At 48.3% G+C, this 20,563-nt stretch overlaps 1 protein-coding gene across 1 annotated transcript; it reads right to left on the bottom strand.

The window, feature by feature from the left end:
* Window positions 1–9,060: 9,060 nt before the first annotated feature.
* Window positions 9,061–18,047, bottom strand: LOC144233951 (tyrosine-protein phosphatase non-receptor type substrate 1-like). Its single transcript, XM_077767053.1, has 6 exons — window positions 17,984–18,047; window positions 16,978–17,082; window positions 15,746–16,057; window positions 14,339–14,659; window positions 11,026–11,356; window positions 9,061–9,103 (listed from the first exon to the last, which is right to left on the bottom strand). The coding sequence occupies exons 1-6, from the start codon at window positions 18,045–18,047 to the stop codon at window positions 9,061–9,063; spliced, it is 1,176 nt and encodes a 391-aa protein (XP_077623179.1).
* Between the last annotated feature and the right edge of the window lie 2,516 nt (window positions 18,048–20,563).

Below are 20,563 nucleotides of genomic sequence, written 5' to 3'. Positions count from 1 at the left end.
CTAGAAGGGACAATGTAAGCATGCTATATGATATCTGGCTATGATATCTAGAATAATCAGTTAAAAATAATCAATTAAAAGAATGGAAAATGGTGGCCTCTGACAGGGGAAAATAGGGAGATTCTGGTTTTAATATGTAGAAATATAGATTCTTTGTCTCTTAAACCATGTGCATATGTAACTTTAATAAAGGGGAAATCTAATCTGGTTGAGTAGATCAGTAAGAGCTACACATAAAAGAATGTCCACACGATAAGCAGTAATACAGGCTTGATAAGCTTGCTGGGTATAAGATCAATGTTCAAAACTCAATTACAATCCTATACAAAGGCTCCAAACCCAGTGCAAACAATAATAATAATTTTTAAAGATTCCATAAACTGGAAAGTATTAAAGATAGCTCTAATTAGGGAAGCATAAGAACCATGATGGGAACAAAAAGCTCTGTAAAATGGTGAATTAAAAGTCATCAAGGAAAAATGAAATTGAGGTATCTCATATCCATGAGTGGCAAAACCCCATATCGGAAGATGTCAGTGCACCCAAATGAGTATAGAAAACAAATCATAATCTTTAAAGTGTTTATAATGAAAGTTGACAAAGCGATTCTGACATGCACGTGGGCCAAGGAGAGCCCCGGCTGTTCTGAGGAACAGAACCAGGTGGAAAGTTTGCCTTAAAGAGGGATCGAAACGTGTGATAAAGCTGTTCTAATAGAGATAGAGCAGGGTTTTTTTTTGTTTTTTTTTTTTTTTAATGCATTTTACATTTTGTTCTTCGGCGGAGCAGCCAGTCAAATCTTTTATGCGCTTATAAAATGGGATTGTTTGTCTTCTTGCTATTTTGTTGTTAAACTTCTTTAAATACTGTCTCTCAGGTGTCAGCGAGCTTTGTCTTAGATGGCCGGACAGTAAATGCTTTATGCTCGTGGGTTGTCAGGTCCGGACAGCAATCACTTCCCTCTGACATTTCAGCCTAAAAGAAGGCACAGATCATAAAACTTGACTTGCACAAAGAGGCGGCTGTAACTTGTCCACCTCTGTCCCGGATACAAGTCCTTGCATAGATTTGTTTGACAAATACTCTCCCCTAGTCGGTCACCTTCCTTTTCTTTTTATCAATAGTATCTTTTGAAGAACAAGTTTTAAATTTTTATAAAATCAAATGGATCAATATTTTCCTTTATAGATTGTGCTTCCCGTGTCTTACCTAAAAAGTCTCTGCCAACCCAAGACCATAAAGATGTAGTTTTGGTTTTTTCCCATGGTTCCTTCTAGAAGCTTTACAATTTTAGGTTTCAAATTTAGGTCTAAAAAAAAATTAGGTCTATGATCCCTGTAACCAAATTAATTTGTTCTTAGTATTTTGGTGTGTATTGTATAATAATATTTCTATAAGGTAATATTATTTTAAGACAATATTTAAATTTTGTATATGTTCTAAGGAAATGGTCAAGATTCTTCTTTTTGCATATGAATATTTAATTCTTTTCAACACCGTTTGTTGAAAAGACTGTCCTTTCCATATTGAATTGCTTTGACACCTTTGTCAAAAATCACTTGGCCAAGTATGTATTATGTATGGGCTTATTTTTTTTATACCAGGCCACATTTTATTTTTTTAATATTTTAAAAATCATTATTATTAAAGTTGACATACAGTGCTATATTAGTTTTAGGTGCACAACATAGTAATATGACAATTCTATGCACTATGCAACTCTCACCACGGTAAATGTAGTCACCATCTGTCACCATACAATGTATTCCAATACTGTTGACTGTAATTTCCTGTGCTGTATGTTTAACCCTGTGACTCACAGGGAGGGGAGGTTTGATAGATATAAACAAATAGGTCAATGGCAATAAGACATCATCAAATGGACCACACATTTATGGACTGGGTTGCTCTATGGCAAAGGCAGCTGTGCTGATCAATGAGTGCTGAATAATTTATCCCAATGAGAGAAAAAAATATAAGATAGCTACCATTTATAACACACACACACACACACACACACAGAGCTGAGAAAAATAAAACTAGATCAAAGATACAAATAGGGGCGCCTGGGTGGCTTAGTCGGTTAAGCGGCTGACTTTCGCTTAGGTCATGATCTCGCGGTTCGTGGGTTCGAGCCCCGCGTCGGGCTCTGTGCTGACTGCCAGCTCAGAGCCTGGAGCCTATTTCAGAGTCTGTGTCTCCCTCTCTCTCTCTAACCCTCCCCTGTTCACGTTCTCTCTCTCTCCTAGAAATAAATTAAAGAAAAAAAAAGGTACAAATAGAAAGAGCAAAACTTCATCAAAAATTGGAGCACCTGGGCGGCTCAGTCGCCTAAGCATCCGACTTCAGCGTAGGTCATGATCTCTTGGCTTGTGAGTTTGAGCCCCACATCGGGCCCTCTGGTGTCAACACAAAGCCCACTTTGGTTCCTGTCTGCCTCTCTCTCTGCCCTTCCCCAGCTTGTGTTTTCTCACTGTCTCAAAAATAAATGAAAGCTTCAAAAATTTTTTGAAAAAAAAAGTCATCAAAAATGAAAAGCTTTTTTTTTTTGTATTCGAAAAGCTCCCAAATGATACTAATACTGCTGCTGTGTGGACCACAGCAGAGGAACAAGAGGGACTCTCCCTCTTGTGCCCAAGGAAACAGAGAGAAAAATGCTCATTGCAAAGTTGTATTACCCGAACAGCAGATAAAGCTTTAATACCATCCTGAGAGCCATCCCTAAGTTGTAGAATATTCTTACAATATTTTTTAATGTTTATTTATTTATTTCTGAGGGTAGGAGGGTCAGAGAGAGAGGGAGACATAGATCTGAAACAGGCTCTGTTTCAGCTGTCAGCTCTGAGCTGTCAGCACAGAGCCCAACATGGGGCTCAAACTTATGAGCAGTGAGATAATGACCTGAACCAAAGTTGGATGCTTAACCGACTGAGCCATCCAGGACCCCCTAGAATATTCTTATAACAGAGACCCATAGAGATGTGGGAAATCAATAAAATGGAGCACGTTTATCAAAATGAAGAAATCCCACATGCTGCATTGACCATTAAAAATAAAAGTTCCAGAGTGCTGTATACAGTACAACAGCATTTATATAAAACTTAGAACATGCAAACTAAAATTGTATATTCCTTAAGGATTTATAATACGTTGTAAAATTTTAAAACCCAATCTGAGATGGATAAACATGAAATTCAAAACAGTGTTTTTAAAAGAAACAGGAGACCATATCTTCAATATATTAATATTTTTCAAAGATAGGATGGTAAAGACCAAGGATTTCTTATATATTTCTTATATATATTTCAGAACCAAAAATACGCCTATTCCATATAGTGATTTCAAAACATATAGGTGTTAAAATAAATAAAATCATACTTGCTGACGGTGTGTATACAAGTAAGATGTGTTCATCCAAAATATGAAAGCAGCTCAAATGTCTACCAGTAGATGAATGGATAAAGAAGATGTGGGATATATATACTTATATATACTGTATATGTGTATATACAGTAGAATATTACTCAGCCATAAAAAGGAATGAAGTCTTGCCATTTGCAACAACATGGATGGAGCTAGAGAGTACAACACTAAGTGAAATAAGTTAGTCAAAGAATGATAAATACTATATGATTTCACTCATATGTAGAAATGAAACAAAACAAATGAACAATTTAAAAAAGGAGGCAAACGAACAAACAGACTCTTAACTGTTGAGAACAAACTGATGGTTACCAGGGAGGAAGGGGGAATGGGAGAAACGGGTGAAGGCAGTAAGAATACACTTAATGGTGATCAGCAGTGAGCAACGTATAGAATTGTGGAATTACCATATTGTACACTTGAAACTAATATAACACTGTGTGCTAACCATGCTGCAATTCACATGTTAAAAAGAAAAAACAAAAGTGAAATGTGCTCTGAAAATTAAGGGTTGTTCCTGATCACAGACAGAATGGAAACCATGTTTTCTTGACCCATCTGATTGTCTTTTGGGCAGAAGCAGGGCCAGTTTGAATTGCAATGCATCAGGGTCCCTGGGCCCCTCAGACCAAGGTCTGTCCTCGACGGAGCTGTGAAGCCCAGGGAGAAGAAACACCAGGAGGGCGCGAGGAAGGGAGCATGTCCAGGATAGAAGAGGGGGTGGCAGCTTCTCCCCCAAGGTAAGCCTCTTGGACAGAGGGAAAGGCAATGAATTGCAGAGCATCCAGGAGTGGTTGTGGAAAATCATTCATTCATTCACTCATTCATTCATGCTTGTATTAATTCCCCAAGTACTTATTGAGCACATATGTGGTGGGCACTCTGCATGCCTGGATTCATGGTAGATCAGAAATAAGACCCCTACTCACTACACCCCCGCCCCTCTGTCTGTATTCTGAACTCCCCCACACTCACACCCGTGCTTGCTAGTAGTCTGAGCCTCCCAGTCCATCAATGGGCTACATTAGTAGATATTAGTAACACTTTTCTAATTCATTCCAAAATATGTCTAAACGGACATATATTACAGTACATGGGGGAACTCTTTGGAGTTTAGGGCTCAAAGCTTTGACCTTCATCCCACCTCCCCATCTCAGATCCCCACCCAGTATTCCAAGGGACTTCATTTAAAACCTTGAAACCCCAGGGCACTGCGGGATGTATGAGATCTGGAAGCCTCTGAAATTTCCCATGGACATTTAGGGAAAACAAGAGTATTTTCTTTGCCGGACCCCCTGGGAGGCACAGTATGAAACAGTGGACTTACCTTAGACTCCTCTTGCTAGCCCATGATGGTGACCATGACCTCTATCCCTATGTACCGAGACCTGACCCCAACTCACCTGTTACAGTTTCTGCCACCTGCAGATGTAGGTGACTATGAAACTCATCACCAGCAGCACCTTGAAGCCCAGAAGGAAAGCCACAAAGATAAGGGCAGGCATCTCTGGACCTAAGTACCAATGGGCAGAAGGAGACAGCAAATGCGGCTCTGTGAGTTTAAAGACCTCACTTCACTCAGGAGACAAAGGTGACCCAGTTGCTCAGAGCAGTCGAGGTGGACTTACCTGAGCTTCCAAGGGGCTTGTATGTGCCGTGTGCTTCCACAGACAGGATGAGGTTGGCCTGGATGGAAGGCTGGTCCTCATGCTGCACCTTACAGGTGAGCACCTGCTCAGACCGCTGCCCTGACACATTCACCAGATGCAAGCTTTCCAGGGTGTAGGTCCCATCGCTATTCTGCTTGCATGTGAGTTGCTCAGCTCCCTTGATCGTGCGACAGTTCTCTATCCAGGTGAGATGCATTCTCTGTGGGTAGAATCTCTGCACATGGCAGGTAACCACCACCAAGTCCGAGGAGGGTGAAGATTGGGACAGTCTCACTGTAGGGGGAACTGACACAGCCCGGAGAAAGCAGACAATTACTACAGGAAGTCCACTGTGGGAGTCAGGGAGCTCCTTGAAGGTGGCCATCTGCCCAAGGGCTGCCCCAGAGGAGGATTCAGGTGCTTGTTAATAGGTTCCCACATAGATAAATGCATGGCTGAATGAGGGTGTGCATTGAGTGCATGCTTGATGCATGGTTGGATGGATGAACGCATGGATGAAAGAACGAACGGGGTTGATGAAAGCCTCAAAATCTTTCTCTCTCTTTTTTCCCCACTTTGGCCATGAAAGATGCAAAGATGGACATTAAATACCATTTAAGAACCTACGAGTCAGGTAACTCACTCCATGACTTGATAATTCTAAGATTTTAAGATTCTCAGACTCTATGCCTTTATGACTCCAAGATACTGAGACTTTACATAGGAAGGAGCTAGGATTTGGAGAGGTTCAGTAACCTGCCCAAGGTCACAAAGAGCAAAGCTGGGATCACGCCAGACACAGCCTGATGTACTGTCATGCAAGTCAGACACCCCAGCTTTAAGGCTATATGCATTTATGATTCCTGGCTTCTGAAGTCATGATTTAATAACTTCTAGAGCTCTTTGCAACTGGGTTTTCAGCTGTGCAGTAGAATGTGTTCATAATGAGGAAAATTTGGAAGATTCCTTTTTTAAAATAGTTTATTGTCAAATTGGTTTCCATATAACACCCAGTGCTCATCCCCACAAGTTCCCTCCTGCATGCCCATCACCCCCCTTCCCTTTCCCCCACCTCCATCAGTCCTCAGTTTGTTCTCAGCATTCAAGAGATTCTTAAATATGATACAACCTTATATATTTCAGTAGAATTCATATGGGCACAGCATCTAACACTAAATCAAGGGCAGGGAGATCCAGATTGTGGTCCCCGGACTGACACCACAGCCAAATGCAAGAACTTGTGTGAGTCACTTTCCATCTCTTTCCAAACTCTTAAATTATGCAATTGTCTAAGGTCAAATCATGTTTCACAGGTCTAGTTAAGGCAGATTTCAACCCTTGGTGTAAGGTAGAGACAGGAACTCCTTATGCAGTGCAACTAGAAGGAACAAAGGGCATCTGTCTCCTAAATTCCTTTCCTTCATACTCAGCCCATCCAGATCGATCATGTCTGTCAGTGATGCTTAAAAAATGGGTGATGCAGCCCCTCTGGAAAACAGTGTGGGATTCCTCAAAAAATTAACAATACAACTCCCCTATGACCCAGGAATAGCACTGCTAGGAATTTACCCAAGGGATACAGAAATGCTGAGGCATAGGAGCACATGTACCCCAATGTTCATAGCAGCACTCTCAACAACAGCCAAAACATGGAAAGAGCCTAAATGTTCATCAACTGATGAATGAATCAAGAGGTGGTTTATCTATACCATGGAATACTACATGGCAATGAGAAAGAATGAAATCTGGCCATGTGTAGCAACATGGATGGAACTAGGGGGTGTTATGCTGAGCGAAATAAGTCAGGCAGAGAAAGACAGATGCCATATGTTCTCATTTATAAGTGGATCAGGAGAACCTTAACAGAGGACCATGGGGGAGGCAGGCAAACCATGAGAGACTCTTTAATACTGAGAACAAACTGAGGGCTGATGGGGGAGGGGAATGGGGTGATGGGCGTGGAGGAGGGCACTTGTTTGGATGAGCACTGGGTGTTATATGGAAACCAACTTGACAATAAACTATGAAAGAAAAAAATTAAAAAAATAAAGATGCAGAGACAAACTAAAATTAAATAAATAAATAAATAAATAAACAAACAAATGGGTGGGACAGGGGCACCTGGGTGGCTCAGTCGATTGAGCGTCTGACTTCAGCCCAGGTCATGATCTCATGGTTGGTGACATTCNTCTGTTCTCTGCCTTTCCCCTTCAGCACACAGGCGAGGATTATTCCCAAGCAAAGAGGAGGAGCCAGAGAGGGAGTGCTCACGATGGAGGAAGGCTGGTAACTGGGGTGATTTCCAGGAACGTTTGGCCAGAGGAAGGAACCCCCAAGCAAGTATTAGGGCGTTAGAGGATGACAACCACCACAGAAAGGAGGGACTGGCTCAGATGCCCTTTCTTGACTCCAGTGAGCTCTCCTGCTGTGTAGCGTCCAGGCAGCGTCCAGAGGAGAGAGACCCGGGCACGGCGGATGATCACTGTTTCCACACACAGAACAGCAGCCCATGTGTGGCCCCCTCTAAATCCCCACAAAACCAAATGAGCTACACAGAGAATGCTACGCGGTATCGGAAAACAGCAACAAAAAGCCACTCAGAAGGAGCCTACGCAAAACAGGCCCCAATCTCATAAGAGTTCGCAAGGAAAAATTGGGTTGAAACTTCAGCTTGAAAAGCATTTTGATGATGAGAGGCACCTCGGTGGCTCAGTTGGTTAAATGTCCGACTTCGGCTCAGGTCATGGTCTCGCGGTTCACGAGTTCGATCCCCCTGTTAGGCTCTGTGCTGACAGCTCAGAGCCTGGAGATGCTTCTGCTTCTGTGTCTCCCTCTCCCTCTCTGCCCCTCCCCGGCACTCTGTCTCTTTCTCTCTCTCAAAAATAAATATAAACATTAAAAAAAATTTCAATCATGACACTAATTTTGTTTAATTTATGTTTTAATTAAATATAAAATATAACCACAACTATGCACCAACCTTTGGAAGGAAGAAGTGCTGTGAGTGTCAGGAAGTAAAAATAATTTTCTCCCAAACCTGGCATGGCGGTACCAACGAATCCGTACAGCACTTGCACATTTCACCTTTGTGGCACCATCCTTAAGAGGTAATTGAAAAATTATTTGAATGTCCTATCAATTTTCACAGGGGCCTCTTTCAATCAATGTATTCTCCCTTTTTAAAAAATTTTTAATACTTATTTACTTTTGAGACAGAGAGAGAGAGAGAGAGAGAGAGCGCACAAGCAAGGGAGTGGCGGAAAGAGAGGGAGACACAGAATCCGAAGCAGGCTCCGGGCTCTGAGCCGTCAGCACAGAGCCCAACATGGGGCTCAAACTCACCAACCACGAGATCATGGCCTGAGCTGAAGTTGGACACTTAGACGACTGAGCCACCCAGGCGCCCCGACAACATGTTCTGTTTTGAAGTGCCCATGGAATGATGAGCATCATGAGTTCTCTTTTTCTTTTTCCATCTCAAGGCACCCAGAGGCTTTGCCTGTGATGCCAGCAGTTCCCCCCATCATTGGCCTCAACTTCTTGAAATACAATTTTTGCAAGATTTCTGATTTCATTTCACAACGGATGCAGGTTCTTTCTGCATAGTGCGGTCTCTTGCTTGCCACACTTCAACCCAGGCAACACTGATGGAGAGCAGAGGGTTTCTAGACTTCACACCACCTCCTCTCGCTGCTGGCTCAGGGCAGCCATGATGGGCGGTGCCTTGTCCCTCCTGGAACCCCTCAACGCTTTGTGCGTTCTCTGCCTTGGGATTTCTCCATAACCGTGAAATGTCACCCAGACCATGCAAGCACATCCCAGCTTCCCTCTCCCTTCCCCCACAGGGACAATCCCCAGTTCCTGAGAGGGGCTGAGCCTCACTGTGTCCACAAGGGCACCTAGTCAATAACCACCCCCTTTCTTGAGTGTCCTGCCTTCCCTGTCTGACACTCCGCACCCTTTATCCCAACCTCTGAGCCTCTGTGGATCATTTCCCAAACACCTGCACCCGGTCCTGGCTTCGGTCTCCTCTGTCAGGGGAACCCAGATAAAGACACCCAGCAGTGACATTTCTGGGGCGGGAAACCCAACGGAGATCAGTCAGTGCTGAGCAGTGAGGGGTTTGAGTGGGGGCTAATTTTACAAGTAATTCATTTGTGAACATTTGTATCTTCTATGATTTTCGCTTTTCCACACAGCTGTCCTAACTCCAAGGAACTATAGAACAAATACTCAGGTAATGAAGAACTCCCTGAATCATCATTTTCCGACTTTACACTCAAATAGACTGAGGCCGGGAGAGCCTAAGTAACTAAGCAGGCAATCCCACGGGTGGTAAGAGTGGATAGAAGCCCGAGTTCACCTCCTGCACTGCTGGTGGGAATGCAAACTGGTGCAGCCGCTCTGGAGAAGTGTGGAGGGTCCTCAAAAAATTAAAAATAGAACTACCCTACGACCTAGCAATTGCACTACTAGGTATTTATCCAAAGGATACAGGAGTGCTGATTTAAAGGGGCACATGCACCCCAATGTTTATACCAGCGCTATCGACAATAGCCCAAGTATGGAAAGAGCCCAAATGTCCATTGACTGATGAACGGATAAAGAAGATACACATATATACATATGTGTATACACACACACACACAGTGGAATATTATTTGGTGATCAAAAAGAATGACATCTTGCCCTTTGCACAACGTGGATGGAACTAGAGAGTATTATCCTAAGTGAAATAAGTCAGTCAGAGAAAGACAAACATATGATTTCACTCATATGTGGAACTGAAGAAACAAAACAGGTGAACACAGGGGAAGGAAAGGAAAAACAAGATAAAAACAGAGAGGGAGGCAAACCATAAGAGACTCTTAAGTACAGAGAACAAACTGAGGGCTGCTGGAGGAGTGTTGGTGGGGGATGGGCTAAAGGGGTGATGGGCATTAAGAAGGACACTTGTTGGGATGAGCACTGGCTGTCATATGTAAGTGACGAATCACTAAATTATACTCCTGAAATTATTACACTATAGGTTAACTAATTTAAATTTAAATTTTTTAAAAATAATATGAAAAAAGAAGAAGCCTGAGTTCATACGAAAAACCTCTCACCGGCGTTGCAACCTGGGGCCGACTTTACCTCTTTGAACCTCAGTTTCCTTCTGTAAATCCTCAATGGGACAAATGGTATAGGACAGTGGCACACATTTAATTAGTTAACCCACACGAGTGTGCCTTACTGACAGTGTGCGATGCTCATTTGAGGTGTTAGTACCAATATTTTATTTCATGTAAAATGCTGTCTTTCCTGACATAATACTCGCAAAAATAATGAGGAAAATATTTAAATATTTGGAGCTTATAAAGTTTAAAGTCCTATATGCATCCTAAGGAATTAATTTTACTGCTGTGCAACCTTGGACCATTCACTTGCCTTCTCTGGGCTTTAGAGTTGTCATAAACAACGGGATGATCACTATAATTCCTTCTAGGCGTGATATCCACTGTCTCATCAAAGTTACATCGCTGCCAGGCATTGATCCAGGCCAGGAAAATCAACAACAACAGAAGAGAATCAGATGAAAAATTAGGCCCTTACCTAGGTATGAGTAATCACCCAAAGACATCATAGTCCTTAAAATTTAGAAATTTCAAAGACTTACATCCTCTTCATTTAAAAGAACGATAATATGAACATTAAATTCCTGGAAGATACCATTCCCTGTTTTACAGATGAGGAGACTGAGGTTCAGAGAGGGGATGTGAAGCGTACGAATAATACTTAGTAGCTACCCCAGCAACTGCTGCCCTGAACGGTTAGTATGAGCAAGGCATGTGTTGTGCACTTGACAGGTATGATTTCACCGAATCCTCGCCACGGCCCCTGAGGGCTGTACCGTTTTCAGAGGAGGAGATGGAGGCAGAGCCGTCCACAGCCCAGCTCTGCGCTGCCCCACCTGAGCGCGAGAACGTTCTTACCATGGAGGTACTGGTCCAGGCTGATGGATTTCTGGAAAACCAGGGTGGATCTATGGCTGACGTGGCACATGACGAAAGAAAGCACGTCGTCAGCTTGCAGCGGGACGAGCACTCTGCTGGTCACATTGTATGCGTCTCCACTGGGGTGGACGTGGGTCTGCGTCTTTGGGAGCTCGTGGTTCTTCTTAAACCAGGTCACAGTAACGTGGCGTGACGGGAATCCGGAGGACATGTAGGTCAGCTGGATGCTCCTGCCCGGCTCGGATCGCTGAAGGGGGCCTTGCAAGGAGTACGAATAGGTGCCCTGGCCTGCAGGGAGAGACGCCCCCACCCGTGAGAGGCACGGAGGTGCCCCAAGGCCACGGCTCCTTGAAAAGCCCCAAGGCATCCTCCCCCTTAGGGTGTAAAGGTGAATTCCACAGGAGTTGGATTCGGAGGCCGCCATCAGAGGCCAGGCAACGACTGGACAGGGAGCACAGCCGTGTGTGTGGGGCCGACTCCCACCCACCCCTAGAGGCAAACACCCCCATCCCTGGACTCTGCTTTCCAGCTCTGCTAACTCACCAGCTTCTCGCGGCAATGCTAACAGGCAGGAGCTATTACCATCTCCATTTCACAGGTGAGGAAACTGAGGCCCAGACAGGCTAGGTAACTTGCCCATGGTCCATAGCTGGTCAGTGGCAGAGCCAGAGTTCTTAGTCAGACAGTCAGGCCCCTGGGTCTTTGTCTGCGGTCTCCGCTCAGGTCTGTCCTCCACCCCCCAAAAGGGAATATCAAGTCCACGCTCAAAGCCCAGGTCATAGAAAAGCAGGTGGCACAGAGAAGAGCCTAGGAGCACAAGCTTCGGGGGTCCCGCTCAAGTTTGCAGTCCTGGCCCCTCCACTGACTGAGCCTGAGCAACATAACTCTCTAAGCCTCAGCTGCCCCAACTGCAAACAGGGGAGGAGTCTTAATTTTTCAGTTAGTACGTTCTCTAGCTAAGTAGAATATGGTGATCACACAATGATCACTCCAAAACCGGTGTGTCATCATCCTATGCTCACAATAACCATCTGAGAAAGTGTTGTTAATGGTATTTCTAACATTAGAGAAAGAACAGGCGCAGAGAGGGCTAGTGACTTGCCCACGGACCTCATAGCATCCAGAATCCATGTTCCAAACCCAGGGTCAGGACTTCAGGTCATGGGCTCTTTCTGTTATATCACAGCTGCCTTTACTTCTCTACAACTGGTCGCATAATGACCAGTGAACTATAATATTTTACGACTTGTAGCCCAGCTGGGCTGGGCGCCCCAGGGACTGCAAACAGTCATGACATGGCACCTTCTGGGGACCCCACTGTCCGGATGTCAAGCAAGGGTCAAGGAGGGGAATCCCCAGCGGGTCCCACGGGCCAGGCAAGCACCACAGTTATCAGGACTCAGGTGAGGAACTGAGCCCTGGACAGGCAGTGCTTTGCCTGAGGGCTCAGATGGCTGGTGGCAGCCTTGTGAGGGGACACCGATCTGCTCAGCTCCAGAGTGTGGATGCCTCTGAATACAAGACCCAGAGTCTGCTTCAGAGGAGTGAGGGTCCCATCACGGAGGAGAGGTGTCGGCGAGCAGACGGAGCCCCTCGGCAGGACGCCCTGCGGGCCAAGTACCACTGCGATGACAGAACCATGCACACAGTGGGGCCCTTCAGGGACAAGGAAATATCAGAAACAGAGCACGTGCGACTGAGTTCGAGAAGAGACGGGCAACACCGAGGTCTGTATTCTCCGGCAGGATGGGGGAGAAAAATACAAAAGAGCACGTTCAATTTGCAGACAGACCACCCTGCTTTTTGACCCCAGCTCAGACCTCTCAGACCTCAGCCCCTCCTGTCCTTTGTCCGCCAAGCTACGCAAGCACGACTGGGACACGGTAAGTGCCCTGCGGGTGTCAGCCAAACGCAAACAGAGGCCGGAGGTGGGGATACCAAAGAAGGGCTCTGTGGGCCACCCGGAGAGGTGTACTGTGCAGGTGCGCTCGCACCAAGCAGAAGGGGCCCTGAACGCCAGAAAAGAAAGAAAGATTCAGGCAGAGAGAGGAAAAACTCAGAGTGAGTCAGTAAAGAAGTGAGTCAGAAAGAAATAACGATACTTGCTTCTTCGAGGACAAAAGGCCAGTTTGGAGTTTTCCACCCAGATCTGTATATCCCTCCAGGGGGGAACCCTCCTCTTATTTCTGCTGGACATCGACAGAAAAGAACCTGGAGAAACTGAATGGTGAGTGGGCTCATTCCCCAAGAATTCTTACAGCAGGCAGATCAAGGCCGGATCTGTCCGGGAGAGATAGGTAGGATGCAGGGTCGAAGCCCCGGCCAGGAAGATGTTTTGCCAGCCCAGCCTCCTTCCACCCTTCGCTGGGAGCCACAGGGGCCCTACTACACGCACACAGATGCAACCATTCATACCTGCTCACACCTCTTGTAGGGAGCTGTCCTTCCCCACTTAGTGCGGTCCTGGAGGGCTGTCAGTCCACACTGGGGCTCCCCTAGGCCTGGCCAATCACAATGCCCTCTTCCCTTCCCACCCCCACATGCCCTCCTGGCCAGTCATTCTCCCAAGCTGATCCAGGTGGGACCAGGTAAAGCTGCTTTGGCTTCTGGGTCTGAACTGCTAGCAGGCAGCCCCCCCTAGTGGACAAAGTCACGCACGGCCACAAAGGGCGAGAGAGGAGGAGTATAGAGAGATCAGGATGGGGAGGGGGGAGGTAAGGGGAAGGAAGAGCAGAAGGGAGGAGGAGGAGAAAGAGAGAGAGAGATTGAGAGAGAGAGAGAGAGAGAGATTGAGAGAGAACTGAATAGCAGAGAGGAGAATCTTGCTCCGGCGCCCACTCTGTTTCCCAGCTGAGGGAGTTGAGAATTCTGCCCTCTTTAAAATGGACTCTCAGAAACTTCCAGCTGAACCAGTCTTGACTTAAAACCTCCCTAGAAGAGTCTTTGGTGCCCAGCAGTCCATACTCTCTGCCCTTTCCTGCAGAAATGTTAAGGCAGAGGACTTCGGACCTGAAGAGCGCGTGGAATTGGGAAAGGGAAGTCCCGCTCCTTCTAGGTGAGGGTGTGGGAGAAGGAGGAAGGGAGGGAACTTAGGGGACAAAGGCTCAGAGTTTTATCACCAGCCCAGGGCATCCTCTCCTCCCTCACCTTCATCCAGCGCTGCCCTGAGCCCCTAACCCATACGGCCTGCACCCCTGGCTGCTGGCTGGTGTTTTCATGCCTGACTCCCAGCCATGCCACCCAGAGGGGCCAGCAAGAGACCGCGCCCACCTTTCCCCAGCTTGGGTGCCTGGGCCCGCAGGGTGATGTTGGCCCTGACCGGCGGCTGCTCGTCCTGGACCACCCAGCAAGCAAACTCGCTCCCGTCCAGCGTGGCTTCCGCCTGCCACGTGTGCTTCAGAGAGTAGGTCCCATCTGGGTTCCTCGTGGCCTGCGGGGACTCCACTGTGTGGACCTTGTGTCTGTTCTCCATCCAGGTGAGACGCACGTGCGAGGGGTAGAAGTGGCTCACGTGACAGGTGAGGTTCACTCTCTGATGCACGTGGATATACGCCCCGGAGGCCTTGGTGGTGATCTTCACGGTGGGGACAACTAGACAGGCAGAAAGAAACATCTGTTGACATCCCCCTGCCTGGCCAGCCTCTTTCCTTCTCCCAAGAACTAGACAGAAGACCTGTCGCTCTCTCATCCATTACTGTTTTACTGTTTTTTTTTTTTTTTAGAAGTAATGTTTTCTTGTATGCTTTAATGTAAGGCAAGTAAAGTGAAATGTTAACGTTCATTAGATATGGGTAGGGGTACCTAGGTGTCTGGTATGTTATTTTTTGTATGTTCGAAATATTTCATACCGTGAAATACAATTTTAAGAATTACTGGGGTGCCTGGGTGGCTCAGTTGGTTAAGCGTCCAGCTCTTGATTTCAGCTCAGATCATGATCTCACTAGTTCGAACCCTGCAGTGGGCTCTGTGCTGACAGTGCAGAGCCTGCTTGGGATTCTCTCTCTCCCTCTCTCTCTGTCCACCCTCTACTTTTGTTCTCTCTCTCTCTCTCTCTCAAATTAAATAAGCAAACATTTAAAATATAAAATAAATACATAAAAAGAATTACTAAAATATGACCCCCACAAGGACAGGGATTTAACTGTGTATCCTCAGCACCTAGAACAGTGCCTGGCTCGCAGTGGATATTCATTATTTGTTGATGAATAAGACATTTTTTAAGTTTAAAAATAATAACAATGATATTAATAGAGCAGAGATGTTTGAAATGGAACGTTGAGACAAGATCATAAGAGAATAGTAAGATGACGATGATGATGATGGTGATAAATGGAAGGCTGGGGCCAAACATTCATAAACAACTTACTGTGTGTCAGGCACTATTCTAGAACATCATAAGGATTAACTCATGTGATCCTTACATGAAACCTACAAGGGCTTACTTTTATTCCCACACAAAGAAGTCAGGTAACTTACCCAAGAGCACACACGTTGGAAAGCCAGGATTAAACCCAGATGGTCGGCCCCTGAAACGTATGCCTTTAGTGGCTATGCTGTGTGGTCCGACCGAGGAACCTCGGCCTCCCGGGGGTGAGGTGGGGGCTTGGGGCAGAAGACTCTGAAAGCCGCTACTGCTGGGAAGTGACACGTCTCCCCCCACACTTACTTCCCACCCACCTTGGAGCACTTGGGAGAGGTTCATGGTCTTCCGCAGTGGCTCCCCTGGCATCCTGTGGGTGACTTGGCAGGTGATCTCCAGTGAGATGTCCTGGAGGGTCAGTGTCACCCACACCTTACTGGTGACGAAGTAGCTGCCCTGGCTGTTAGTCACCAGGTGCTGAGCTGAGGCTGGGTGCTCATCTCTGCCCTTCATCCAGGTGACATTGAAGTCCCAGGAGTTGAAGGGGCCGGCGGTACAGTTGAAAGGTGCTGGATTTCCTGGGCTTGTCCTCCAAGATGGGCCCGTTAGAGAGATGAAGGGCTGCCCGGCTGTGAAAGAGAGCTTGTGACCATGCAAGGCGTGGCTGACACTCAACAGCCTGTAAACTGCCTGCAGCATGTCAGGCCTCGTGGACTTACTATGTGCTGTGTCTGGTTCCCACCTCGGGGGGTGGGGGGGAGGAGGGCATGAGACTGATGGTAACAAGTAAACGTATCATTATAACTGGGGCTCGACCTCAGGGAAACAGAGTGCAGAGGTAAAAAATGCCAGAAGGCTTATTCTAGAAGAAAATAGAAGGCTTCCTGGAGGAGGTGACATTTTGAGCTGCAATGGAGGGATGGATAGGAGCCAACCATGAGAAGGGGCATGGGAAGAACATTCTAGAAAGTGGGAATGGCAGGTGAGAATGCCTTGGAAGGAAACACATGGTGGGCTTGAGAGACCGAGAGATCTGTAGGACCCCAGCATCATGGGCAAAGAGGTCCAGATGGGGAAGAGCTTGTGGTACAGGGTGATGCCCCCGACTCTGTTCTGAGTGTGACCGGAAGCCGCTGGAGACCGTGAACACCGGGCCAGGTGGCCTCGTGGATGTGGTTTAAAAGGATACGGTGGTTGCTGAGTGGAGGATGGAAAGCAAGTGGCAGGAAGGGAGCAGTGACAGCAGTGAGGAGGGGACGCCTGGACCAGTCCGGTAAGAGATGGGGGGCCTGAGACCTATTTGGCAGATGCAGCCACCAGGACCTGGTCACAGACTGATGGGGTGTGGGGGACACAGTGTGTTATGGAGAAGTGTCTCCCAGGCTTTTCTGTAGGGCATCTGGGTGGATGGTTCCAGTTTCTGGGAGAGGTGTGGCGAGGATGCAAAGATCTCCCTCATGGACACCAGTGTGACGTCGAGGGCCACCTCGCGCAGGGGTGGCCGGCCCTCCTAATCAGGTCCTTTCCATCCACATCTGTGCTTGCTCACCTCCAGGGACAGGGACCTCCCTCCACCTGAGGCAGCTCTCCCCTTTCTCCTGAGAGTCATCCCGGGACACCTCCAGGGCCAGACTCCCCTCCCCCTCACGATAGCCTGCAGGGAGGTGACAGCAGTGATCTGTGCAAGTCTTCACTGCCCCCGTGCCCCTGCTCTGAGCCCGTCTGTGAGCCGGGTGCCGGGTACACACACATGTCAGGCAGGACCCCATGCTTAAGGAGCACCTGGTCAGGTGTGCGGGTGTGGGGAGGACAGAGAAACCAGCAGGGACAACACAGGATTCTGGGTGACGGAGGGCAGCTCAGGAGCTTGCGGAGCATGTCCTCTTAGCCCCCAGCTCCAGAACCTTCTGCATCGTGCTCTCTTCTGAGCAGACCCTCACGATAATTGTCACCCCACTGCCCAGCGCACCCTGTGGTTCATAGGACATTTCTGGGTGCGTGTTTATTTTCATCCACATCCCACTGTGGGAGGCTGGTATTGTCCCCGCTCTCCAGAAGAGGAGATGGAGACAGAGAGGTTTAGTGACTTGTGTGAGGTCACACAGCCTGCCGGGGGCTAAGGGCGGGGGGTGGGGCGGTCGGGCATGTCGGTCTGACTGAGAGTCCTGGAATCTTCCTGCGAGGCCAGAGGCGCCATCACTCGGAGGGACGGGGGCTCCCTTTCTGTCTCTCCCACCCTCACACCCTCTCTGACCTAGATCTGCGAGCCACTCAGACCAGAGCCGACATCAGGGAGGCCGAGCGGGAGGGGGACTCCTCCTTCCCCCCGCCCTCCCCCAGTCTCTCATCCTTGTGTCCTCCTGACCCCCAACCCCATCACTTTTGTGCCCCACAAGGGAGGATGGGGCACAGGCAGCACCCTGGCAGGTAGACAAAGGGCTCCGTGGGGTCCTCTGGGCCCCAGGCCCCTGCCATGCAGGCAACTGGATTTGGTAAAATCCCAAGGGCCTCCCTGCCAGCTCTGAGGGTGTCTCTGGGCAGCACCCAGGACTTACCTGTGAGTCCCAGCAGGAGGGCAGGCAGGACCGAGGTCAGGGCCTGCCCGCGCGTAGCCGCCATGGCGAGGAGGCTCCGGGTTCCCGGTCGAGCCGGGCACCAGGCCTGGATAAGGCTCTGCACGAGCCCAGCAGCCACTGCCTGGTCTCCCGGCAGCCAAGGGCGGGCCTCACGCTTCCTGGACACGCACCCTCCCTGGGCTTGGAGCTGTGGCTTGAGCCACAGGGACAGAAGTGGTCACTGTGGCCCAGGCCTCCTTCCAACCCCAAACCCTCAGGCCCTGGGTCTGTAGCTGGGGAGGTGTCTGCCGCCTCTGGCCTGGGTGCTGACTGTCCCCAAGGCCCCACGAAGGGGAGCCATAAGGGACTGGACTGCCCCCTGCCCTCCCCCCCAACGCTTGGAGCCACAAGCCCCCTGTGATGTGATGACAGCCTCCTCCATGCTGAGCAGATGTGGCCGACAGCCTGCTCCAGCCAGCCCATGGCGGCTCCTCGGTTTGCAGAACTGGTCGGTTGGAACCCCGGACCTGGAAAACCAGCCCCCACCCCGCCGCTTCCCTGGGCCGGCACAGTGTGGCTCCGCTTCTCTCGTTGCCAGAATCCCCTCCGAGGCTGCAGGCTGGGGGAAGCCGAATGTCAATCATGGCTACCGATGCCTTGGGTCACTCCCCGTCCCCTTAGGCTGCTAGCCCCGATATGTTTCCTTACTTGCTCTTGATCCCTTTCCCCCATACACAATGATGGACCATGACTATTGCTGTCACTAGCACCTAGCACTGTGCCGGGCACATAGTAGGTACTCGGTAGTAACGAATGAGACCAGAATGGGAACAGGTATGTTCTGGGGGGCTAATACACAGCAGCAAAGTCTGGCTGGGCCCCAGCCCTCCCACCTCCCCCAGGCTCTGTTCACCCAGCTAGCTGTGGGGGGAGCTCTCAGCCTGGGGGAAACGTTTGGACTCTCTCCCCTCACTGTCTCAGCTGAGCAAGGCACTCCCAAAAGACAACTCGCCAAGACTGGGGTGCCTGCGGGAAGAGGAAGCCCATTTGGTCCCTTCCAGGTGTCTCCTGAGGCAGATGGCGGACTTGCCACGCTGGCCAGAGAAAGAGGAACTGAAACCAGACAGGGTGGTGGAGGTGCAGCCTGAACTTCCGCCACATTGGGGGGGCAGTCCTCAGGGAGCCCCCAGGGAGGGAGGTGGATGGCCAAGCTTAGAGCAAGCTGTTGGTGGCCTGCTCAAGTGGGCCCGGAAAGCAAGAGACTGCAGGGTGGAGTCTGGGGAACTGGGTGAGACCGTGCATGAGGCACCCTGCCACCACACACACGTGCGCGCCCACCCACGCATGCAAGCACACAGGGCCCCCACCTGGGACCCGATGCAGAGACGGGAGGAGACATAAAAGAACCGCTTTGTTCCATGCCCTCCAGATCCCCAAGCCGGGACTTGGAGGCGGTACCGGCTGCGGTGAGTGAAAGCCTGATGCTGCCCCTACACCGTCGGTGGCATTGACATCTGGAAACGGCTTTGGAGGGCTGGGCTTTAAAATAGGGCCTGCCTGATACAGAAAAGCTTTTTCATAAACGCTTGATGAAACAGTTCATCCCTGATCATCCATTCATTCAACTACCGTAGAGCATCTTCCGACATGTGTCCAGAAATGTGGGCTCTGCCTAAGGGATAGAGAGGAAATATGACAGGGCCAAGCCAGAAGCAGGGTTCGGAGATAAATCAAACCGGTTCAGACTGGCGCCCATGAAAAGTTCAATGAAGTGGCTGCACCAACCACAGGACCTTGGTCAAACCCGAGTCTCAGTTTCCTCATCTGTAGCAAGAGGCTAGTGATATCTACCTGTGACTAAGTCTTATGGATGTAATATCTAAAGTCCTGAGCAAAAAATAAAAACTGAATAAATGCGCTTTTCCATCCTGAGAAATACGACCCCCTCCTGATACTTCTGATGCCTCTTCTACCTATTAACTCCTCCCACTCACCTTTCTGCCCTGAGCTCAGCTGTCTCCATGGAAATAGATCAGGAGCCATAGAGAGTTTTAGATTTCTAGTATCCACATTGAAAAAGCAAAAAGAAACTTGAAATTAATTTTAGCTGACGTATTTTCACCCAACATCTGAAATCGTATCGTTTCAACATGTAAACACTATAAAAATACTGTGATATTTTATATTAGTTTTTCCTCTAGTCTTTGAAAGTCTCAACAAAGTGAAATGCAGCCCTACTAAAGCAATAAAGCAGTGTTTACTATAATACACATATTTTTTTTACACTGCTTCAGTTTTAAAATTTAAATTAATTAAAATGAAATATAATTAGGGGCGCCTGGGTGGCTCAGCCGGTTAAGCGTCTGACTTCAGCTCAGGTCATGATCTCACGGTTCGTGGGTTTGAGCTCCACCCATGTCGGGCTCTGTGGTGACAGCTCAGAGCCTGGAGGCTGCTTTGGATTCTGTGTCTACCTCTCTCCCCGTCCCTCCCTGGTTTGCATACTGTCTCTCTCTCTCTCCCTCAAAAAGAAATAAACATTAAAAAATTTTAAAGAGGGGCACCTGGGTGGCTCAGTTC

This window comes from Crocuta crocuta, unplaced genomic scaffold (assembly GCF_008692635.1).
Source record: "Crocuta crocuta isolate KB4526 unplaced genomic scaffold, BGI_CrCroc_1.0 scaffold15, whole genome shotgun sequence".
NCBI classification, from domain to species: domain Eukaryota; kingdom Metazoa; phylum Chordata; class Mammalia; order Carnivora; family Hyaenidae; genus Crocuta; species Crocuta crocuta.
Note: the sequence above shows the minus strand (reverse complement) of the source record. Positions and strands in the feature narration are given on the sequence as shown.

Coding starts and splice junctions, on each gene's coding strand:
- LOC144233951 (XM_077767053.1), bottom strand. CDS start 18,047: ATGGCGGCTACGCGCGGGCAGGCCCTGACCTCGGTCCTGCCTGCCCTC. Junction 14,660..15,745: donor CCTCTCCCAAGTGCTCCAAG/GTGGGTGGGAAG, acceptor CTGCCTGTCTAG/TTGTCCCCACCGTGAAGATC. Junction 9,104..11,025: donor AAGAACGTTCTCGCGCTCAG/GTGGGGCAGCGC, acceptor TTCCCCTGACAG/AGGAGACCGAAGCCAGGACC.